The sequence below is a fragment of the Plecotus auritus genome, assembly GCF_963455305.1.
Source record: "Plecotus auritus genome assembly, chromosome: 6".
In the NCBI taxonomy this organism is placed as follows: Eukaryota; Metazoa; Chordata; class Mammalia; order Chiroptera; family Vespertilionidae; genus Plecotus; species Plecotus auritus.
The window spans coordinates 50,777,528-50,802,163 of NC_137773.1; the positions used below are offsets into that span (position 1 = coordinate 50,777,528).

Here is a 24,636-nt window from a genome sequence, read left to right on the forward strand (position 1 = left end):
AAAGATTAAAAATGCCTTTTATAAGAAAATTATCCTAATAAACATGTATAGGTAATAATTCTATTACCTATATGTAAATAATGTAGACAGAAGCTGTCAAAATGACTCATTATCTACTCTAATTTAGATCCACCATGAGCTTGTTGCCAGTTACACGATGGTGTGCTTAATTCCTGACTTTGGTTAGGAAAGTCAAATGTAACCCTGTAGACATTATCAGCACCGACATACAGCCCATTATACACTAGTAGGGTAAAATGAAGCAAAATTATATTTAAGTAATGTTAAATTTCTTGACTCATTTGCATTCAAATCCCAAATCTCTCTATATTTCCAACCAACCTAAAAAAAAAAAAAAAAAAAGAACTAATTAGAATCCTATTTATTGTTTTTCTATCATTCAGAACTGACAAATATGTGAAAGGTGAACTCTCCCCTTATATATCACATAATGTATATTATGAGAAAGCCACTTATATATACTTTAACTAACTCACAACCTTATTTAAAAGTATATCTTACAAATGCCCCAAGCTATTTCTAACAGGAAAAGCAGTGGAAGTATTTTACCTTAATCAAAGGGGTTTTTTATTTTGTAGGGCCAGAAGTATATACAATTTTGCTGATTTTCTTTAAGAAAATTAATACTTAATTCCTAATGCAAAATTAGGTACAGGACCTTGGAAAGGGCATGTCTAAGTGAGCAGCACTAAAGCTTAAGTTTCATTAGCTTCTCAGGATGTCCACCTATGTGCAGCAGGCACTGAATTTTTAATATTTCTCTCACTACACTGCATAATAGATTACACCAAAATATCGTTACCTCCAATCATTTACTACTTTCATTTCCTGCCACTCTGACCTTCAGTATTCTATCTTTTCATAACATATACCTCAATGATAAGAAATCAACTATAGGTTAAAGATGCTCCCTTTCTTAGTTATCATTAGATTGATCTGCTAATAGAGATAAAATATTGATTGTCCTGAAGACTGATTACAGTGCATGGAGAATTCCATTGAGTGATACAATGGAATGCTAACCATCCATTGATATTTTAAACTAGAGGCCCGGTGCATGAATTCATGCACCAGTGGGGTCCCTTGGCCTGGCCTGCAGAATCGGGCTGAAACTGGCTCTGTGACATCCCGTGAGGGGTCCTGGATTGCAAGAGGGTGCAGGCCAGGCCGAGGGACCCCACCAGTGCACAATCAGGGCTGGGATGGATGCGGGAGTTTGGCCAACCAGGGAGGGGCTGCGGGAGGGCTCCAGGGCATGTCCAGCCTGTCTCACTCAGTCCCAATCAGCTGGACCCCAGCAACAAGCTAACCTACCAGCCGGAGCGCCTGCCCCCTGGTGATCAGTGCACGTCATAGTGAGCAATTGAGTGGCCTTAGCCTATCATTAGCATATTATGCTTTGATTGTAATGGACGACCGGACACTTAGTATATTTGGCTTTTATTATATAGGATGGCAATTGGGGAAATAATTTTACCAGACACATAAGGCAATCTGGAAATTTGTTTCAACATAGTTGTTTTAGTGTTAGATAAACTGTCATGCATTTCTACCATATCCTAATAATCTGTCCTAATTTTGTGCCAGCAGGGCTGGGGGAGATACTGTACAAGCACATAGCACGTGTGTGTGCACACACCTAACATTTATGTGTGGTCTGGAGTCAGCCACCTTTCCTAGGATATGATACAATTGTGAATAAAAATTATGAATATTGATTCCCTGACCACAGAAAACATGTTTTGTCATGATTAGCCTAAAAATAAGTTACAGTTTAATAATCTCCATTACTTTCTTTAAAAATTACTGACTGACTTTCTGTCTGGTTAAAATGGTATTACAATGGTATTAGAAATTTAATAAGGAAAATTCATTTTGATAATGATGAAAGAATAATGAATATGTATTCTACTTAGCCAGTTCAGTGGTATATTTAAAGAGAAATTATAACACAATATAAACAAATAAATAAAACATGGAGACCTATTTGTTGCTATTAACCTCAGGAATAATCAGGAACCATACAAACCTCTCCATGAGACTCTACCTTTTTTCTCATTACATAAAAATCCAAGAAGAGTTTTCTGGTTTAGAATATATGGGCCTAGATTGCAATACCTCCAGCAACAATATAATGGGAAGAGATATGGCTAAAAAGATATAGGAAGTAGAGACTACACATCAACTTTTAAAACCCTATGAATTCACTTACAGACCCAAATAGTAGGTTTGTCTAAAAAATGTCAATCTTGGATATATTTTAAATGTTATCAAGAGAAAAAATTGAAATTTGTGAATTGGAATTGTCTCAAATTATGAAATATCATTATTAATTTGTCAATTGTCTATGAACTCTACATCTTCTCTTAATGATTTTAACCAGTGTCATTCTTTCAAAAATTCTTATTTTCAAATGGACAAAAAATTACAGGATGAAACACAACTCTGGCTATGATGAACTACTTAACCTTAGATGTGTGTAAATAATAGTTAACAAATGTCATCATGATATTACTATCATTAGAAAATTGCACAATAGTTTCTGAACCTAGCATAATAACACCTGTCTGGATATACGCATGCATGCACAATTTCTATTTCTTTTAGTGAATCTGTTATCAGTTATCTCTTTTGCAGATTCAATGATAATTAAGGTAAATAAATTACTGTCAAAGACTAAATATAGAAGTCAAAAATTTTTAAAAACATCAGTTGTGAATCTTATTTAGCAGTGGCATTTCTTCCTCAATTTTTATGTAAATATATGTCATTTCCTAATTGATCTGCACAGTTTTATCTAAAGAGATATTTTAACAGAATATAAAATATATATAGGCAATGTACAACCTGTCAAAATTCATCACCATGTAAAAATAACTATAAACTAAAAATATTGTCCAGAATTACTATCATTGCATATAGATATGATTATAGGGTTAGGTATAATATTTTGGGCATTTTCTTTCTTGGCAATTTCTGTCTTAACATTGATATTTTAATTTGAAGATTTGAAAATGCACATATTTAGATATATTTATCAAGGGTAAATTATTCGTGAAACAGGTAATGGTGCTTAAAAGGATTTAATACCAAACTGACTATTGTTTTACTGTAAGAAGGATGTTACATCCTTTCCTGATCAAATGGGCTGCCATGAAAACAAAATGTCAGACAACCACAAAGCTTCCTGATGAGGAGTGAAAAAATATACCCCAACATAATAAATTCTGATTTTTACACAAACATAATTCCTGCATTTGTAAACAATAGCTTCTAGAAGCTCTTCTTTAATGTATTTATTAAAGTTAGGCATACCCCTCTGTCTTTTGTTCACAATGCTGTTAGTATTAACCTTAAAAGATGAGTGACATCTAAGTTGGCACAGAAGGGGAAACAATGCAATGCCAATGTAACACAAATTTCTTTCTTTCCTCTGTCCATAATGATGATGTATGCTTTTTTTTGTTCTTTCTCTAGAAGAATAGAGAACACTTTTCACAGTATGGTCTTCTACAGTAGGTAAAAAATGTTTTCACAAAACCCATATATACAGAAAACACCTCAGTCTTCAATTTGAAGTTTCTTAGCCATGATATGTTACAGAGAAAGACCACTGAGTTAATTGTCCATCCCATAGTCTTTTCCCCTCACCTCAACAGGTAGGTATCAGGGACACAAGAATCACGTGAACTCATGGTATAGCTGCATATCAGCTTTCTACAATTACATGGAGTTATAACTAAATTTCTTAGAAACCAGTTTGAATACACTAAAAGATCTGAATAAAAATAACTGATTCCTTTATTCCATCACCAAAGCTGCAGTCCTCTGGATTTTCATAAAACGAGGTGAACGTCCATACTTTGTTTCAGCCCTTTGGACAGAAACAAAGCCAAGGATAGATTGCCAAGATTTCAAATGCATAAATTTATAATTTATGACAATCTTCTTCTGGTACAACTTCCAGTATTATTTGTAATGTTCTGGTTATTCTGCCTACAAAGAAATAATGAAGAAAAATTAAAAATGTACAGAAATAAATATATAAAAAACAGCAAAATGTGAAGTATTTGGGGTTGAATACTGAAAACACATAACTTCTATTTCATAGAGCACTTACAAGAATTATTTACTTCATTAGAATTCTATCATGCTCAATTAATGTATGTCACGTCTATAACTTCCCATGATGACTTCTCAGAAGAATATGTTAATACTTTCTATTAAAATAAGGACTTTTATTTATGAATCAGGAGGCTGAAAATATTCTGAGACAATAGGATCAAGATGTAAATAACTGTTCAAAAACACATTTCATATTCAGTTTTAAATTGCTTTGTTGTTTTCGTACCCATGAGATTACAATCAATTCCTCAGCAAAATCAAGAGAAGAATCAGAATAAAATTTCCAGTCTCAAACTTGTAGTGTATTATTGAGCAAAACATTTCATCTCCCAGGGCCTCATTTGCATCATCTATAGGAATGAGGGACTTGGGAGTGACATCAGCAAGCTACTAGTAAAATGCTAGGAGGTCCCAATGCTCATCACCGCCTTAAGAAAACAGGACAATAAATAGCTTTAAATGGAAGAAAATAGCTCAGGAAAAGCTCTAGAGTCTAGACAACAACAACAACAAAATGCAGCAAAAACCTGGCAGAGCTCAGAAATCAAGGATGGCCACATAGTTAAGTTAAAAAAAAGTATTTTGCCTACATCACCACATCCCCCAGTCAGAGATCTAAGAAAATTCCCAGAGAAAGAGAGCCGGAGAACCCCAGCAAACCTCACCATTGTGGACATTTGCAACTTTTGCTAGAGAGGTCTCCCACAGTCTTGAACATGCTGATCCCCTGATGGAGCAGCCTGGAGTGCCCCCACCTCTGTATCTATTCCCAGATGCTGGAGCTGTTGCTGAAGTGAGATGGCTTCAGGTTCTCTGGTTGTTGCTGTGCCCCATTCTCAGGGATTGGGTGCCACAGCATCTTACCATACACAAGACTTGAGCTGCCACTTCTCTTTGCCCAAATGGGCCCAGGTCAGGCATTTTCCCACCATTACTGAGGCAGCTTCCCCTGCTCTGAGTCCAGCCCTCAGGGTCCCAAGTAACACTTGGCCTGCCTTTATTTAGGGCTGTGTTGCTGCTGCCTCACATTCCTCTCCCTCCATCCCTGGTCAAGACTCTGAACTGTCATTGCTGAGATAGCTCTTGCTGCCCCAAGCCCTGTCCCCTGGGTCCCAGGTATTGGCTCTGACCCATTATTGCTAGGAGTACTGTCACTACCCTGGCCCCACTCCCAGGCAGTTCAAGGCTCAGACCCATTAATTTTTCCCAATACAGAAAAGCTCAGAACAGATGGTTTCACTGGTGAATTCTACCAAACATGAAGAATGAACACCAATACTTTTTTGATTATATGGCTGAAAACATTATCAGCAAAATATTAGCAAACCAGATTCAACAACATGTTAAAGGCTCATTCACCATGATCAAGTGGGATTTATCTCAGAAATGTAAGGATGGCTCATCATAGTACTGGTATCCTAGCCAGAGCAATTAGCAATTAAGTGGAAAAAGAAATATAAGATATCCGTATCAGAGAGGAAGAAGTAAAATTATCTCTGTTCACAGATGACATCTTATATATAAAATCTTAAAGAAGCCACTAAAAATTATCAGAATGAATGAATTCTAAAATTGCAGGGTATAAATCAACATACAGGAATCAGTAGCATGTCTGAACACTAACAACAAATTATCTAAAAGATAAATTAAGAAAGCGATCCTATTTACAATAGCATTAAAAACAATAAAATACTTGGAAAGAAACTTAATCAAGAAGGTGAAAATCATAAGACAGTGATAAAAGAGATTAAAGAAGCCACAAAGAAATAGAAAGATACCTTGTGTTCCAAGATTGAAAGAATTAATATTGAGAAAATGTCCATTAGACCCAACATGGTCTATATATTCAGTGCAATCCTGATCAAAATTCCAATGTCATTTCTAACAAAGTAGAAAAATTATCATAAAATGTGTTTGGAACCACAAAAGACCCCAAATAACCAAAGCTATACTGAGAAAGAACAAATCTGGAGACATCATGATACCTAATTTCAAGCTATAATGCGAAGCTATAGCAATCAAAATAGTATGGTCCTGGCATAAAAATAGACACATAAATTAGTAGAACAAAATAGAGAACAGATACACAAACCTCCCTATATAATTAATTTATTTTTGACAAGGGTACCAAGAACACACAATAGGGAAAGGACATAAAACTGGATATCCACATGCAAGAAGAAATGAAACAATCCTTGCCTTATATCACTCAAAAATTAACTTGACATGAACCAAAAATTTTAATGTAAGACTTGAAGCCACAAAACTTCTAGAAGAAAACATAGGGCAAAAGGTCCTTGACATTGATCTAGGCAATGATTTCTTAGTTAAGTTGCCAAAGCACAGGCAATAAAAAGTAAAACAATTATGACTACATTAAACTAAAAACTTCTGCCAAGCAAAGGAAACAATAAGTTGAAAAGACAAGTTACAGAATGGAAGAAAATATTAGCAAAGCATACTTCCAAAATATATGATGAACTCAGATAAACCAATAGCAGAAAAAGAAATAACCCAATTTAAAAAGTGGGAAAAAGACCTGAATCGACCTTTTTCCAACAAAGATATACAAATGGCCAACAGGCATACATAAAGTTGTTCAACATCACTAATCATCAAAAAAAATGCAAAACAAACCCACAATGAGATGTTGTTACCTTACATGTGTTAGGATATTATGACTCAATTCATAGTACTGTTACCAAGCAGTTCATAAGCTAGACTTGTTTGTAGTCCATACTTTAAGTGGCACTGCCCCAGGGGATGAAGAGACCAAGGTTCCTGGTGGTTAAATGGAGCATAGAGGCCTTCTGGCCTAGAACATTTAAACCAAACACATAAGAGAGGCAAAAAAAAAAAAAATTCATATTCTTCTGAAAAATATTTTAAATAGGACAAGAGATATCAAATGTTGGCAAAGATAAGAAGAAAAGGGAACCCTATACATTGTAAATTGGAACAACCATTATGGAAAACAGTATGGGTGTTCCTCAAAAAATTAAAAATAGAACTTCCATATGACCCAGTAATCCTATTCCTGGGTATGTATCCAAAGGAACTGAAATTAGTATCTCGGAGGGATAGCTGCACACTTATGTTCATTGAACTATTATTCACAATATGTAAGATTTGGAAACAGCACAAGTGTCCATCAACAAATGAGTGAAGATGTGACACATATACAAACAGTGAAATATTATTTAACCATGAGAGAGAAGGAAAGCCTGCCATTTGCAACAACATGAGTGGACATTAAAGACATCATGCTAAGTGAGATAAATCAGACGAAGACAAATACTGTATGAAATAACTTGTATGTGGAATCTAAACAAACTGAACATGTAAAGACAGAGTAAAATGTTGATGATCAGGGGATAGGGAGAGGGGGAACTGAGGAGATGTTAAGGGTGCAGACTTAAAACTAGTAAATAAGTAAGTTCTATGTAATGCACGTCATAGTGATAATTGTCAATGTACCATATTATAAAAGTTGCTCAGAGTCTAAATCTTAACTACTCTCAACACACACATAAAAAAAATGATAAATACATGCCATAATAAAACTAGTGTTAGCTAATGCTACTGTAGTAATCATATTGCAGTATATACAGGTGTACCGGTTAATAATGCGGATTTTTTAATCAAAGAAAACACAATAATTTCAAGAGAAACATCAAAAGTGCTTTATTCAAAGTAATGTCCATCACTAGCTACACATCCCCCACATCTTTCAGGTAATTTGTGGATTTTGTCCCAATAGAACTTCTCTTGTTTTGAGGCAAACCATTCAGAAACCCAATTTTCCACTTCTTCATTCGTTTTGAAGTGCTGCTCAGAAAGTACATGTGCCATGGATCGGAACAAGTGGTAATCTGAAGGAGCAAGGTCTGGTGAATATGGCAGGTGGGTTAATACTTCCCAGGCAAGATCTTTTAACGTGTCTTTAACTGGTTTTGAGGTGTGTGATGAAGTGTTATCATGAAGCAAAATTACTTTGCCGTGTCTTCTGGCCTATTCTGGTCATTTTACGATCAAAGCGTGGTTCAAATTGATTATTTGTTATCAGTAGTGATCAGCATTAACAGTTCCACCTGGTTTTAGAAACTCATAATACACCACACCTTCCTGATCCCACCAAACGCAGAGCATTGTCTTCTTTCCAAAGCGATTTGGCCTTGCAGTTGATGTTGATGGTTGACCTGGATCAAACCCTGATTTTGTGCATTTGGGATTCTCAAAATAAATCCACTTTTCATTGCCAGTCACAATTCAATGCAAAAAAGACTTTCTTTCATGCCATTGAAGCAATATTTTACTGATGACTTTTCGCTTTTCCATTTGTCTTTTGTTCAGTTGATGTGGCACCCATTTTCCTTCCTTTAAAATCTTTCCCATTGCTTGTAAATGATCAGAAATTGTTTGCTGAGCAACGTTTAATCTTTCTGCAAATTGTTTTTGAGTTTGACACGCATCTTCATCCAATAATGCTTGTAATTGTTAGTCTTCAAACTTTTTTGGTTGACCTGGACGTTCTCTGTCTTTCACATCGAAACCATCACTTTTAAAACATTTAAACCAGTGTTCACAAGTATCTTGAGATGGAGCATGCTCACCATAAGCTTCCCGAAGTACTGAGCAGCACTTTTCTTCAAAATAAAGTAATGAATTAAAACTTCCCGCCGAAACCGGTTTGGCTCAGTGGCTAGAGCGTCGGCCTGCGGACTGAGGGGTCCCGGGTTCGATTCCGGTCAAGGGCATGTACCTTGGTTGTGGGCACATCCCCAGTGGGGGGTGTGCAGGAGGCAGCTGATCGATGTTTCTCTCTCATCGATGTTTCTAGCTCTCTATCCCTCTCCCTTCCTCTCTGTAAAATATCAATAAAATATATTTTAAAAAATAAATAAATAAATAAAACTTCCCGAAGATGCTCTTTTGTTGGCACAAAAGTCAACATTTTAAGCATAAAAATATCTATGATGTCAACACCTTCAGAAAATTTAACATATGAAGTTTTGAAGCTGTTGTCAATACAACAAAATAGCATACATATCAAATCGCATATATATCAACATATGTGTAACTCCATCTATTGAAAAAAATCCGCATTATTAACCAGTACACCTAGTAAATGTATCAGACTAACATATTTTACACTTTTATCTTATACAATGTTATATGCCAATTATCCTATATAATAAAAGGGTAATAAGCAAATTGTCCCCTCGACCAGGAGTTCAACCGGAGTTCAACAAGGGGCCGGGCCGGCCCACCAACCACCCGGAGTCCCTTCCCCTGGCCAGCCCCCACCCGTGCATGAATTTGTGCACTGGGCTTCTAGTATCTCAATAAAAATAAATTAATTTAACAAAGAAGAATGAGGGACTTGGACTTGGTCTGTGGTTTTCAGAGTGTATTCTGCAGACCAGCTAAGATATTCAAAAGGCATCTTTACAAGCCCCACCCTAGACCCACTGAATCAGAAACTGAACCTGGAGCCCAGAAATGTGTGATTCAGATAGACTAATGTGTAGAAACCACTAGTCTAGATAATTTCTAAGGTCATGTTATCTTGGTAGTCCTAGAACTCTGTGACTCTGGTTTCCTAGGACATTACTTTTTGGTCACTTCTTATCTTTGTAATCAATCCCTACAGAACCTCTTCAAACTACTACTGGCCCTGGAGCCTCTCAAGCCTACCATGTCATTTTGGTGGCTTCAGACCCAGATCATCTCTCATCTAGACATTTAGCATTTCTCTTTTATTACTTGCCACCTGTAATAGTCCTTTCCAAGCAATATTTAATACCATCGTTTGCTTTGTAACAGTTGTTTTCCTCAGCATACTAATTTTTATACTATCCATTGATGATACAGGGCCCAGCACAGTTCTGGCAAATGGTAAACTCAATGTAAATGTTTCGCAAATAAATTATATTTGGTCACAGCCCATTCTACATTGAGATGTACATGAAGCACAAGTGAACACTCAAGAGCAATAAAACTCCATGCTTACAGGAAAGGGAAATGGTAAAATTATCCTAGAAAAACAAATAGAATAAAAGCGTCAATCAATAGTAGGAAGAGGTGGCTTTATAGGCAGGGAAGAGCTAGAGTCATCTGACAGGGTGAAACAAGGGTTGTAGTTGTCTACTGTGGCCAAATGCAAAACGGTGGTGTTAAATTGACATCCTCATCTGCCCTTTGTTCTTCACTGGAGAAGTCTGCTGTAGCTAGCTGAACTATCTCCACAACTGCCGTGTGTGTGTGTGTGTGTGTGTGTGTGTGTGTCCATGCATTTATCTACTGAGATTTTCCTTTCTTCTTGTTTTAATAACTGACTTTTTAATTTAGCATCTGCTCCTCCATGTCCAAACAGAAGCCTCTTCCAAAGTGTGTTTCTCTATTTTGGGACCATCAGCCCTTTGTTTTCTTAACCAACTTGCTTACCCAGGTCACAACACTGCACTGGGTCTAAACAAAGGGAGAGCAGTGCTGGGAGCCTGCTGCTTTTCTAGTGTGACATTCTCCTTCCTGAGTGTTCAGTCTAGACTTCTATTCCATAGCATATCTGGGGCCAAAGACTCTCTCTTCTAGTTCTTCACACCCATCCTTTCTCTTCTTCCACATTCAACCAGTCCTGTGTTTCCTGTGGCTTTCTTATGCTCAAGATTTGGATAATCTTCATCATTATGGAGGTTTGGGTGGAGTGGCTGATTTTGGCTCTGAGTACCTGTTGGAGCCACACCAACCTTTTCTTCTAGGTTATCTACAGTTATGCTGTTAGATGGGTTCTCAACAGACCCAAGTAAGCCTCTAAGGAAGCTCCTGCTTGCCCAGTCATGTAGCATTCAATTACACTAATGCTCTTATAAGTCCTTCGGCTATATGGATAATCAACCCCATGATACTATTTCTTTAAATAAAGTAGAGCCAGTGAGTCTGTATTTGCTGTTTACAGTAACTACAAGATACAAAACCAAACAGCAATTGTATTTTCAGTTTTACCTTTCATATTCAGTAGGTATTCCTGAAACCAGTTGAAACAACAAGTGACCTTGAAGAATCTGATTTCCCAACCACGCCTGGTACAATCACAGGAACTACAGCCAGAAGTCGTGAAATACTAGCACACAAACCATCTTCCCCAGAAGTCAGGATTAGAATAATAGCATGTATTTTTTTTTATTTTTATTTTATTTTTTATTTATTTATGCATTTATGTATGTATTTTTATTTTTATTTATTTTTATTTTTTTAATAAATCTTTATTGTTCAGATTATTACAGGTGTTCCTCTTTTTTTCCCCCTAGCTCCCCTCCACCTGATTCCCCACCCCACCCCATGCCCTTACCCCCCGCCACTGTCTTCATCCATAGGTGTAAGCTTTTTGTCCAGTCTCTTCCCGCACCCCTCACACCCCCTCCCCCCTGAGAATTGTCAGTCCACTCCCTTTCTATGTCCCTGATTCTATTATATTCACCAGTCCATTCTGTTCTTCAGATTTTTTATTCACTTGATTTTTAGATTCACTTGTTGGTAGGTATGTATTTGATGTCATTTTGTTGTTCATAATTTTTATCTTTACCTTTTTCTTCTTCTTCCTCTTCTTAAAGAACACCCTTCAGCATTTCATGTAATCCTGGTTTGGTGGTGATGAACTCCTTTAGCTTTTTCTTGTCTGTGAAGCTCTTTATCTGACCTTCAACTCTGAATGATAGCTTTGCTGGGTAGAGTAATCTTGGTTGTAGGTTCTTGCTGTTCATCACTTTGAATATTTGTTGCCACTCCCTTCTGGCCTGCATAGTTTCTGCCGAGAAATCAGCTGACAGTCGTATGGGTGCTCCCTTGTAGGTAACTAACCGTTTTTCTCTTGCTGCTTTCAAGATTCTCTCTTTGTCTTTTGCTCTTGGCATTTTAATTATGATGTGTCTTGGTGTGGTCCTCTTTGGATTCCTCTTGTATGGGGTTCTGTGTGCTTCCTGAACTTGTAAGTCTATTTCTTTCACCAGGTAGGGAAAGTTTTCTGTCATTATTTCTTCTAATAGGTTTTCAATATTTTGCTCTCTCTCTTCTTCTGGCACCCCAAAAATTCGGATGTTGGTACGCTTAAAGTTGTCCCAGAGGCTCCTTACACTACCTTCATATTTTTGGATTTTTTCTTTTTGTTTTTCTGGTTGGGTGTTTTTTGTTTCCTCATATTTCAGATCTTTGGTTTGATTCTTGGGGTAGGTTGATCTACAGTTCAGTTTTGGTATATTCTTTATTTCAGACAGTGTATGCTTAATTTCTGACTGGTCCTTTTCCATTTTTTTGACATTCTCATTAAGGTCCTTGAAGGTCTCATCAAGTTTATCGGCGGTTTTTAGAAGATTCTTGAGTAACCTTATAAATGTGGTTCTGAACACTATGTCGTCCATTAGTTTGCTTTCCTCCATTTCTCTCATTCGTGACATGTTTCTTTGTCTCCGCATTTTGCTGCTTCCTTATGTTGATGGAGTGGCTTTGTGTGGTAGGTGACCTATAGGGGCCAGTAGCTCAGCCTCCCCAATCACCTGAGGTGGACGCCTTTGGTACACCCCTTTGTGGGCTGAGTGCAAAGTCTTGGTGTAGTTAAGCCTTGATTGCTGTTGGTACACTGGGAGGAATTGACCTCCAGGCCAATTGGCTGTGAGGACCCGCTGTGTCTATAATGGAAGAACTGCTGCGCTGGAGACACGCTTATGGTGCAGGGCTTGTTTCAGTGGGGCTTTGGTGCTCACTGAGTCTGCCTCTTGAATGTATCACTTATGGATGTGAGGAGTTGAAATCTGGTGTCTCACACTGACCACTAGGTACACTGGCTTCTGGATCTCCAATGGGGTGCAGGTCAGCTACTGTCTGAGGCCACCCAGCAGGAGCTACAGCAAGAACTACAGTTTTCTCCTCTTTGCTTGGAGTTTGGAGGTTTTGGAGCTGTCTGACCCGGGCTGCAAGTTTGCTAGGTTAAGCTGCGATAGGGCAGGCCATTCATATGCTAAAGCTGCTGCTTGGAGCTTGGGTGGGTTCGTAGATTGTGCAGGGCGGGGTCTCAGGGCGTGACTAGGCTAGGGCGTGACAAACAGCGATGGCTGCCAGTAAGCCGGCTCTGTGGCTCCGACCCTGTCCCCGCGTCCCGCGCCCCAGCACAATAAACAATTGTTCCTGCGCGCAGCCCTGCAAGCAAGCCTCCCTCACTTTCCGACCCCACGGCAGACAGTCCAGCTTCTCCCTGTAGGAGTTTGGGTCCCCCGCGTCTCCCCAGAAACGAGTTCGGAGTAATCGGGAGCTTATCTCCCTTCGGGTTGAAAACAGCAGAGCTTTCAGTCACCCGTCCCCAGCCCAATTCGCGCGTCTCCGTACCTCAGCTTTTCAGCGCTTGTGCACCCCTCAATGCTGTTTGCTCTTTCCTTCTAGTTGTAGAACTTCCACTCAGCCAGCTTTCCCGTGGTTCTGGGTGATAGACGTTCTGTCTTTTAGTTGTAGTTTTGAAATTGTTGTGCGAGGCAGCAGTTTAGGTGCTTACCTATGCCGCCATCTTGGTTTCTCCCAGCATGTATTTTTTTTTAAAAAAGACCTCATAACCTTTTCACATGGATGGTCTCTTTTTATCCTATAATGAAGATGGTTTGGGCCCCTAAGAAATGTGGGCAAGCTTAACTAGTCTCACATGTGGCACTGCAGTCTGCATGAAGCGTCTGTTCAATGCATTAAGCAGCTTTCACTGAGGAATCATAAATGAAGTCACTGCAGCACACTGTAAGCGGCGTATGCTTTAGGACTGGGGCATTGCCTAGTCACCATCACAGAGATGGATACAGTCATTCTGCGGGTGCTTCCCAGTGTGAGTCTCTATAATCAAATACTTTGTTTAAATGCAGCTGTCCTCCTATCTCGCCCTGAGCAACAGGGACCAACTTCCAGTGACCCCACTCACTCTTGGCCGTGACGGGGTCTGGCTCGTAAACCCAGACTGTCAAGTCAAGTGGCTGCTGGGGGCCAGGCTGGGTTTTGCCAGGATTAGGTATCACCAGGTTATCTGCTAAATATATCAGTGGCTATTCTGCCCCATTTTCCTTGGGTGAGAAGCTGGTGTTTCTATAAATAAATAAATACATAAAGAGCCAGGAGATTTAATCACGCTGTCACAGACGGCAGGAGAAAGCTTTCTGTGTGTCTAGTCCCTCAAGAGCCCCTCTTCATTTCACCCCAGGAAAGCTGTCAAACAGAACGTGGTTCAATACTGGCATCCTGTGGCCAGAGGAATTCATCAAATCTCTGAACCTCTCCCATCCTCGGGCTCAGCACATCCCCTGGCTGTCTGGGCTGAGCAGCCTTACAGCGTTTTCTGAGAGCTGTCCAGTTGCCTGGTGTTTTTTATGGGAGCACCCTCAGTGAGATGTGTTCTGATCTACCAGCACTTCACAGGGCTAATGGGTTTGTGTGTATTGGGGTAAAAAGAAATGATAATACAGAGGCTAAAGAATGTTAGCCACCAAGACAACCAGATCTGTAATCACTGAACTAACTGCCCCAAGCAGAGGCTCTCTGGCCTCCAAGTTCACATGAAGTTTGTCTCTGACAAGGAGGTGGCTGGGGGGAGAGGTGACGTTCTGGATCAGGACTCTGCTATTTTGTGTGTCTGTGTGTGAGTGTTCTGTTTTGGCCAAAGGCTAGGAAAATACTGGCTATTGCAGCAATAAATACTATGAATTATTATTTTACTTTATTACAAGAATGATGCCTAAGAGGAAAATCAAACAAAATTGAGGGAAGACTTTCAAGGCAGCTGTAAAGATAAAGGGTGGCAATGATCGCAGTTTAAAAGGCAGAATTGTCATGTTCTTTGGTGAAAATGCTTAATGGCATTTTTGGGAACCAAATAATCATTATGGGGCTACTACACTGCTGCTGCTTTCACAAATGCCTAACACTAAATTTGGAGTTCTTGGAGATGATCAAAACATCATTAGAGACAGAAAAATAACCCCAAACTTTAAAATTACATGAGCAGGAAAACACATCAAAGAAAAATGAAGCATGGAACGTAGCAATAGGCATGCACTCACAAAAATGTGGTATAAAGTACGCACACATTAGCAAAAGGAAAGAAGTATTACAGTAGGCTGGCTACAAACAGGGAGAACAAAATGCCTACTATGTGGGAGCAAGCAAGAAATTTGCTCCTTCACAGTGCTCCCTTCTCAATGTGGCCCAACCCTAGGGCTGCCAGCTCTGTCATCCTGCATTCTCTTGGTTTTCTATGGTGCTCAAGGGTTTTAACTGTCTCTGGCCAGGATCTGAGATAGACACAGATCTCATGGTGATGAGTGTTAATCTGTCCTGAACATTGGTAACGAGAAGAGCAATCCTAATGGTAAATACTGTTTACCAAGTCTTTTGTTTTTTTCAGAATTGTGTTGCCTACAAGTGGAAAAACATAACTAAAACCATTCTACAGAAAATGAATCTGATCTAACAAGAAATAGAGATTAAATACCCTGCTAGGTGATCAGTGTGCCTGTGTTAGCCTTAAAGAACCTAATTTTCATAGTAACATTTCTTGGGGGAATAGTGTTGTCGGCTAGAAAACAAATTTCAGTATAAGTAGTATATAAGAGGTCTAAAGATACCAAATACCAATTAAAAACTAATAAAGAGGAATAGTAGCAAAACTCTATTTTAAATGACTGCCTTCTGAAGGAGTTCGTGTAGCACACTAGAGATTCAATACATATACCAATTGTTATTTTATTTTTGGTAGCACTGACATTACTTATAAACAATTTTACTAGAAATATCTCTGAACTTTTATGCTGAACTTTAAAAAATTAGTTATGGTAAAATAAGTAAATTAAAACAAATGAGAACAAAACTTGTTTTCTAAACTCACCTACAAGAACCTATCTGCTTCTCAGGTTGTGTTTTTTACCCCTCTCTCTCGTCCCCCCGGCACCCCATTCAGCAGATGTGAATTCAAATCCTAGCTCAATGGTTTAAATTCTGTACACTCAAAAATAAAATCCCCCTCCCTGAGTCCCGAGTTCCCCATCCGGCTGTAGGAGTAACACCACCTCACACAGGATCTTGTGGAGGATTAAAAGAGATGATGACGTGGGGAAAAGGGCTCCCTCAGCAGAGCCTGGGACAGAGGGCTGGGCTTTCCACCAAGGCTGTTCCTTCCTAAGCACCCTTCCTACTACTGATCTACTATTTTCTCCTCCAACTTACCTGGTCACCAAGCTCTGTGGGCGTTTCCTCTTTAATATCGTTCCTTTCTCTTGGACCCTGCTGACACCCTGAGTTCAGACCCTCTTCTGTCCTCATCAGGATTACTGCATTAACTAACCTCTATTCTCTGTTTTCAGCTTCGACTCCCTCTAACCCAGCCTCCCTGCCTCCAAGATGATTTTTCTAAAGTATAAAATTGCCTGAGTTTGAGTTCTAGCTCTTCTACCTAATATATATGTGCTGTGTAAGAAGTGATCTGAGTTCTCCCATGCTATAACTCAAAGTCTATAAAATCCTATCTAATAAAAGAGTAATATGCAAATTGACTGTCACTCCAACACACAAGATGGCTGCCCCCATGTGGGCACAAGATGGCCACCACAAGATGGCCAGCAGGGGAGGGCAGTTGGGAGGGACCAGATCTGCAAGGGAGGGCAGTTGGGGGTGATCAAGCCTGCAGGGGAGGGCAGTTAGGGGTGACCAGGCTGGCAGAGGAGGGAAGTTGGGGGCGACCGGGCCTGCAGGGAAGGGCAGTTGGGGGGGACCCAGGCCTGCAGGGGAGAGCAGTTGGGGGGAACCAGGCCTGCAGGGGAGGGCAGTTAGGGGTGACCAGGCCTGCAGGGGAGGGCAGTTAGGGGTGACCAGGCCTGCAGGGGAGGGCAGTTAGGGGCAAACAGGCTGGTAGGGGAGCAGTTAGGCATCAATCAGGCTGGCAGGTGAGTGGTTAGGGGGTGATCAGGCTGGCAGGCAGAAGCAGTTAGGGGCAATCAGGAAGGCAGGTAGGTGAGCAGTTGGGAGCCAGCAGTCCTGGATTGTGAGAGGGATGTCCGACTGCCCGTTTAGGCCCGATCCCGGGTAGGATCGGGCCTAAACGGGCAGTCAGACATCCCTCAAGGGGTCCCAGATTGGAGAGGATCCAGGCTGGGCTGAGGGACACCCCCTCCCCCATGCACGAATTTCGTGCACTGGGCCTCTAGTAGGAATAATAATTTTCCTGCCTCAGAAGATTTTTAAATAATAAATAAGGTCTGTATGTGCTAATCTATAGAATCACAGAGTAAATGAGAGCTGTTATTCTTCTCTTCCTTGTTCTAGCTGGTCTTATGACCCATGTTTGACTTACCATGCCTATTAAATAGGGTGGAGTAGTAAGCATGATATTTAAGATCTTTGTAGGTCTCTGCCTAACTCCCCACCAAATCTCATATCACTCATCAAGTAGTCTGTTATGATACAGAATCACTAACCTGCATTCAACCCAGAATAAAAAGAATCAAGTTAGGAAAGGACTCAGAAGAGCAATAAGACCATTTTCAGAAATGCTGATAAAATTCTTCCTATGAAAGTTGTTGTCCTAAGAAGTGACTAAGCATCCCAACTAAATACTGCTCTGAAAGCAGTCAGTGGCTGCACCCTAAACATCCTTCCACTTTTCTTTCTTTCAGTTCTAATTTAAACGCAACAACGCATTCAAACTAGCAACTATCCCACTTATAAATTTGAACTTTAAGAAATGTGTGTCATGGGTGTACACATAGATGAGTTTTCTACAACACGGTCTGTAAAAAGGTTCAAAGACTTACCTGACAGTCTTCTAAACCACTTGGGCTTCTTGTCCCAGATAATAAAGAGATAGTATGCGGGGACTCCAGTCATTGTGAGGATGAAGCCAATCCCCGTACTAAAGGGGTCTGAATAAAGGGAGAGGGCAACCATGAAGAAGCACGTGAAGGAAAACAAAGCCGGGATAAACAGTGGCACCTGGAACACAGCACAGGAAAAAAAAAATCACTTCTAACACAGTGCAAGGGATGGACAGTGGTTCAAGGTGAGCCCATCAATCATGACATTGGGTGACATACATGACCAGGTGACAGGCTCCATCCCACCTTACCTTAGTAGCAAAGTATCTTTATTTTTAAAAAATATATTTTTATTGATTTCAGAGAGGAAGGGAGAGGGAGAGATAGATAGAAACATCAATGATGAGAGAGAATCATTGATTGGTTGCCTCCTGCCTGCCTCTACTGGGGATTGAGCCCGCAACCCAAGCATGTGCTCTGACCGGGAATAGAACCATGACCTCCTGGTTCATAGGTCAATGCTCAACCACTGAGCCATGCTAGCTGGGCAGTAGCGAAGTCCCTTTAAAGGACACAGAGAATATATTAAATACTAAAGGCCCGATGCACGAATTTCTTGCAAGGGGCTCGGCCCTTGCAGCCCCGGCTTAGTCCGGAAGGTCGTCTGGAAGGACATCCAGAAGGTCGTTTGGTTGTCCGATCTAATTAGCATATTACACTTTTATTATTATAGATTTAATTTAAACAAAATATTTGGATAGAAAAATCTCTAAGGATAAATAAGCATGTTTCATTATAGAAGTCCTGATTTATTTTACTAGGTAAGTACTACTATAATTTCTGTTTTTGGTATTAAAAGATGAGCTCCTTGATAATTATGATTAGAGTCCACTTTAATGTGGAGCTAAGACCATGGGCTGCTAGTCACATCTTAAATCCTTTCAGGGAAAATTGATTTTCTGTTGGAGATTCACAGTAAGAGAGGACAGGAACAAAACAGGCCAACTCCTATTGGACCGCTAATGAAGATGTTGCCAGGATTAGGCAATGAATATAATTAGAAACAAATTCTGACAACGTAACTGACAACCTGGTCTGTTATTTCTTCAAAGCAAATGAACAGTGAGGCCAAATCAATCTATGAGCTTTGGAGGCTGAAGGAGACGGGCAAGAAGGGTATTCTTCAACCCTCCCCAAAGGAATGCTTAGTTATGGTAACTGTGTTTTTGATTAAGTGGTAAGTTCATACACTTTCGCTTTCCCTCTATATTTTACATTTTTATTCCTTCTGGAGTGTATAAGGTAGAAAAAGAGCAATGTAATAAGTTATAACCTTTAAAAATACTGGGAATGCCTATTTGGTACAGCAGCATCCATTTTAGAGTTTTAAAGAGTGACACCATTCCATACGTATCGGCATCACTCTTTCTCAGTCTGGCTGTCCACAAATGTTCAGCATAAGGATCAGAGTATCCCATGCTTTGAATTTATCAGGTCATTGGACATGTCATGAAAAAATCAGCATAACAAACATCCTTTATTAATACTACCTCTTTTTAAAGCGCTCAGTACAGCACATAAAACAATGTGATGAACTATTTCCCAGGGAAAATCAGTCCAATCTAAAGGCACTACCTGCAAGAGTTAAACACCTGATGGCAGAGGATGTGCCGCCCCCCCCCCCCCCGCCACCGCCCGCCCAAGCTCCCCATCATCAAGCTACGACAAAGGGAGGACTAGGTATTAGGAGAAAGATTTATGTAAACCCATCAAGATTGCTGAGGTTACCTTGAAAGGACGATGCATATCTGGGCGTTTGTATCGAAGATAAATCAGCCCAGCAACCGCTAGCCCAATAAAAAGCCACCTGGCAAAACTGAGGAAATTCAAAAGACTGTAGAGGTCCCCAGAGAAGAGCATCACCATCGTCAGAGGATACTGGGGGAGGGGGACAAAACCACACTCGGTGAGTTTAAAGGGAACACAGGCGATACCAAAGCATCACATACCTAGACATCATTATTATCCTTTCCAAATGATTACTTGTACTGATAAACTACCGTGTTGATTAAAACCTAACCTCCCTTCTATATTCCGCTCTTAAAATCCCTTTCCACACCACTAACAGAATGAGAGGGCCATTGTCACTACCAGTTACTGAGAAGGAATTTTACATGGATGTCTGGTGTTTAGTTGCTTTTACATTGGACAGAAGAGAGTATATTTTCGAAGTCACAGTCAGTGACTGAAAACGTAAGGACCCTGAGATGACTAATAAATAATTAATAATGAACATCACAAGTGTCCCCTCTTGGACAATCTGCAGAAAGCTCTGCCAGTGGGGTCTGCGTCGTTCTTGGCCATGCACACATGAAACACGGGCCACTTCTCAGTGCCTCTGCCAGGCCCTGAATGCAAAACGTTGACCTCTCCTTCCTCCACGGTCCCTCTCCCTGTGTGCTTGCCACGGGTGACCCTCAAGACCGCACAAAGAAATGCGGCCCAGAGATCAGCACAGCGAGTCTCTGCCGCTGCGCGCCAAGGACAGCATGACTGATAGCAGAGGCTTAAAACGAAGCCCTCTTCACGGAATAATACATTCTGTTCCCACAAGTGACCGTTGCCTTCCGGATTCCTCACAAAGAGTACTGTGTACTTTACAAAGAAATTTCAAGGAAACATTTTGAAACAAATTAAATGCATGGAGAAAAAAATGTTCCATGAATTCTGGCAGCAGATTGCATTTGAGAAAAATATTACAAAATGGTAGGCATAAAGGGACCATAACATTGCCAGTGGGTGTTTGAGCACTGTTACACCTTACACAGTCTTTTGTATCCCATGTTTCACAGGTACCGTTCTCGGCATAAAGAATCCTACAACTGAAATTTAAGTTTTGGTGCTTTTATTTCTTCCCTCTAGGGTTGCTCTCAAATGTCTCGCTTTTAATCACAGAGTCATTGCACTGTCTAGAATTTCATCGTTGCATTTTCTATAATTTTGTTTGCATTTCATTATAAGGAGCCTATGCGACATCTGGGTCATTTTGGACTGTAGTTTTTGGCTCCACTCTCTGTACTTAGAGTTGGGATTTATGACTCTGCATCCTTTTCTACCAGGTCCTTTGTCAATGGTAGGAGCCAAACTAATTTCCCTTACACCTCAGTACTTTCTACAAAGGTGAAAAAAAAGTGATGTGGCTATTGCCCCATAGCATCAAATATGCATCAGCAATACTGAGTCAAGGGAAGCAGCGGAAAACATCCTGCCTCCCACACGCTGCCAAGATATACATAGAGCCCTTTTCTCAATGAATGAGAAAGGAAAGCACTCTGATGTCTGGTGTGAAATCCTCTTTGCTAACCTGCTATTAGAGGTTACATCGAGAGATACTTGTTAATGTGCATTACCAAAACAATAACAGCTGGCAGAGGAGTGTGCTTGCGGACATGAATCATGGAGAGGATTTCTGGAAGGTGACCCTCTCGAGACGCAACATAGAATAACCTGATGGGAGAAAAACAGGGGGTGGAGTTGACTATATAATTGATCATTGCAGAGGGGAAAATATCCCAGAACCCTACGATAAAACTTGCATCTTTTTCATCCCAAATGGTCTGACATTTCTTAGATGATTACTTAGATTTCACTTTTCAGATAAGGTAGAGACCATCATGAGAAGTCTCTTAGAATTTTATAAAATCTGCCAACTATTACATTCTTCTTTGAGAGGAAACAATAGCAACATCTGACTCAGCATGGCTCTCCCTACATGTAAATAGCTGATAATGAATTTAGCTCTAGGTTCCCAGTACTGTAGGTGTGCTGTCTATCCACCCAAAACAACACACACACACACACACACACACACACACCAACACACACACTCCGCATGCACATGTTCATACACACTGTGAACATGAATAAAGGAAACCTCATTTAAATTAGAGTTGGGAGGGCCTGAAAGGGGAGCTCAACAGGAAGAAGCCTTCTTCACTACCCCAACAGGAGAAAAGACATTACCTCCTGGCCCAGCAATAACCCAGCTGGAGAGAAGCCACAGCAACCCTGAAATCCCACCCTCTTCCAATGGCCTTTCAATCAAAACTCCACTCCCAACGACTTCCCTTCCCCTGTAAAAGCAAGCCCCTCTCCTTTGTTCTCAGGACTCACCTGTGGTTTTGCCATAGTTTGCACGTTCTGAATTGCGATTCCTCTGCTATTTCCGAAAAATCTCATTTTTCTGGTAAACAACTGGCTATTTCATTTTTAAGGATGACAATACATCTACCATTCATATTTATCTGATTGGGTTTTAATCTTATATTAAAACAAAAGGTACTTTTACATCAAAGAAAGCAATAGGGATAGAGATAGGGTGAAGTGGTGATTTCTGGTGTCTCTTACTTTACTTTTTTTCTTGTCACCTTTAGAGAAACAACAGATTTTATCACCAGAAATAAAATGCTGTTGTTAGACTCTGTAGACATACTATAAAAAAAATGCCACAAGCCAAGCTTCAGACTCGGCTATGAGTAGAGGCGCAGTGCCCTCTAATGGGCAGAAGGAGACATGCTGTTGCTACTTAGACAAAGCAATCCTGCCTGTCCCTTTAAAAACAACAGGTTAGGAGGCACTATTTCTTTTTAAAGTAATCCTTATCACACCCAATCTCAAAAACAGAAATACATTTCTGAAAATGCTTGAACTCACTCACCTGGAGACAGCAAATACACCCCCATTCATGGAGCCAAAGCAGGTGAGGGCAACGAAGATGGGAACTGCTAATGAGAAATTTCCCAGGAGCCTCTCAGCAAAGGTCTAGTGAAAGACAGAATGACGTAAACTAGCGTTTTGCCAGAAAGTGGCATAAAATGAAACAATGTATGCCAGACTTGCTCTATGACTTCCTATTAGCCTGGTGATATGTGTATTTTTATAATCCTTCTCTTTGGTTAGGGTCAGACTAACCCCGTAGACAATAATCAAAATTAGGTGCCATGGCATTGCTTGTTGCAAAAATGTGGGCAAAGGTCTAAACAAGCACCTATTCTTTACTTTCAAAAGGCAATGATCCATTTACCGAATCTTTATAAACTGTGGCCAAAATCTTCTATCATTCTGGTAAATGGAAAAAGCTCCTTCAGAAAAATTTCTGCTTTTGGAGACAGAAATCCTTTTGCGCAATACCTTCTCTTTGCCCAGAAAGCCACATTTTGATAGTGAAGCACAAATGTACATCGAGAAGAATGATGGACACTTGTTTCATATACCAATCCCACCTTCATGAAGTAAAAGCATGGCAAAAAAATAACTGATGTCTTAATCACTGATATCCTATCTATGAGATGTTCTGAAAATCTTTTGCCCAGAATAATCACATCAGCTAAATTTGTGTTCATCAAATCAATTATCGGGCAATTCCTTCTGTGTTTCCCATGAAAAGGCTAGACTACAAATACAAGGCCAAGGAAATCAAGCCACAGGAAAGACAACAGATAAACAAAACTTCCGAAATTTCCTTTTATGCCATGACATAAGGCTGTATTGTAAAAAAAAAAAAAAAGTGTGATTCTTTACTTGTCCTTGATGCAGCTGGTGCTGTGTAATTAATTAATGGACCACGTGACGCTCGAGGAGTAAGTGCTGACCTCTGTCCAATAAGATGAGATGACTGGCTGGACAGCAGTAAGCTTTGTACGTTTGGGTGTCTGCTAGAACTTACAGCACTGGCTGAAGCCTTTTTTAAATACAGTGAACGCATACATAGGTTCATGTGAATTGAGGTCATTTGTTCCCCATGGATGTTGCTGATATGAGGTAATATGACTGTTTTTAAAGGAACTGACAGCTAACGATTGGAAGTTATTCCCCCCACCCCTTTCATTGTTATGAGGTCATGAGTGAAGGCTCTCTTACTACCTTATGGTTTTATACAAAATAAAAGTATGTGTCACAGAATAATAGTCCCATAACATGACCTTTGGGAGCAAAGACAGTCCTGAAGTCTCATAAATTTTGGAAAATGTAAAATTATGAGTATCTACTTCTTAGGGAATTAAAAATGCACATTAGCATTTTATTATTCTGAGAAGTGCTACAGAAATGATATCTGTGTAACTTTGAATAACTCGTTATTCCTCCAATATCCCATGACTAGTATTCAAAAGGATATAAGAGAAAAAAACAAATATATATGGTCAAGTTGGAAATTCTTAAAGTGGTACTTTGGGAAAAATGTTTGAAAAGTTTACAAATGAAGCCCTGACCGGTTTGGCTCAGTGGATAGAGCATCGGCGTGTGGCCTGATGGGTCCCAGGTTTGATTCCAGTCAAAGGCATGTGCCTTGGTTGTGGGCACATCCCCAGTGGGGGGTGTGCAGGAGGCAGCTGATTGATGTTTCTCTCTCATTGATATTTCTGGCTCTCTGTCCCTCTCCCTTCCTCTCTCTAGAAAATCAATAAAATATATTTTTAAAAAAATAATTAAAAAAGAAAAGTTTACAAATGGGAAAGAATACAGAATAATTGCAATTTGCGTACCCAAAATTACATTCTTTTAAATTCTGCTCACCTGTTCTTAAAGACATGTTGGAAGACTGTGTGTATATGTGGAAATGTGTTTTCAAGCAGGTATATGCAGAAATGTCTTACATGACATT

General features: G+C 39.9%; 1 protein-coding gene across 2 annotated transcripts in view; it reads right to left on the reverse strand.

Moving 5' to 3' along the window:
- Window positions 1-2,431: 2,431 nt before the first annotated feature.
- Window positions 2,432-24,636, reverse strand: part of SLC7A11 (solute carrier family 7 member 11) — an 86,779-nt gene continuing 64,574 nt past the window's right edge. The window contains exons 8-12 of one of the 2 annotated variants that reach the window (XM_080675829.1): window positions 22,693-22,796; window positions 21,386-21,482; window positions 19,764-19,913; window positions 17,976-18,153; window positions 2,432-4,017 (exon numbers count right to left, since the gene is read on the reverse strand). In XM_080675829.1, coding sequence (XP_080531955.1) covers window positions 3,950-4,017; window positions 17,976-18,153; window positions 19,764-19,913; window positions 21,386-21,482; window positions 22,693-22,796 — 597 coding nt within the window. In that variant the 3' untranslated portion in view covers window positions 2,432-3,949. The remainder of the gene's footprint in view (window positions 4,018-17,975; window positions 18,154-19,763; window positions 19,914-21,385; window positions 21,483-22,692; window positions 22,797-24,636) is intronic. The other variant, XR_013960967.1, reaches the window with a different exon arrangement.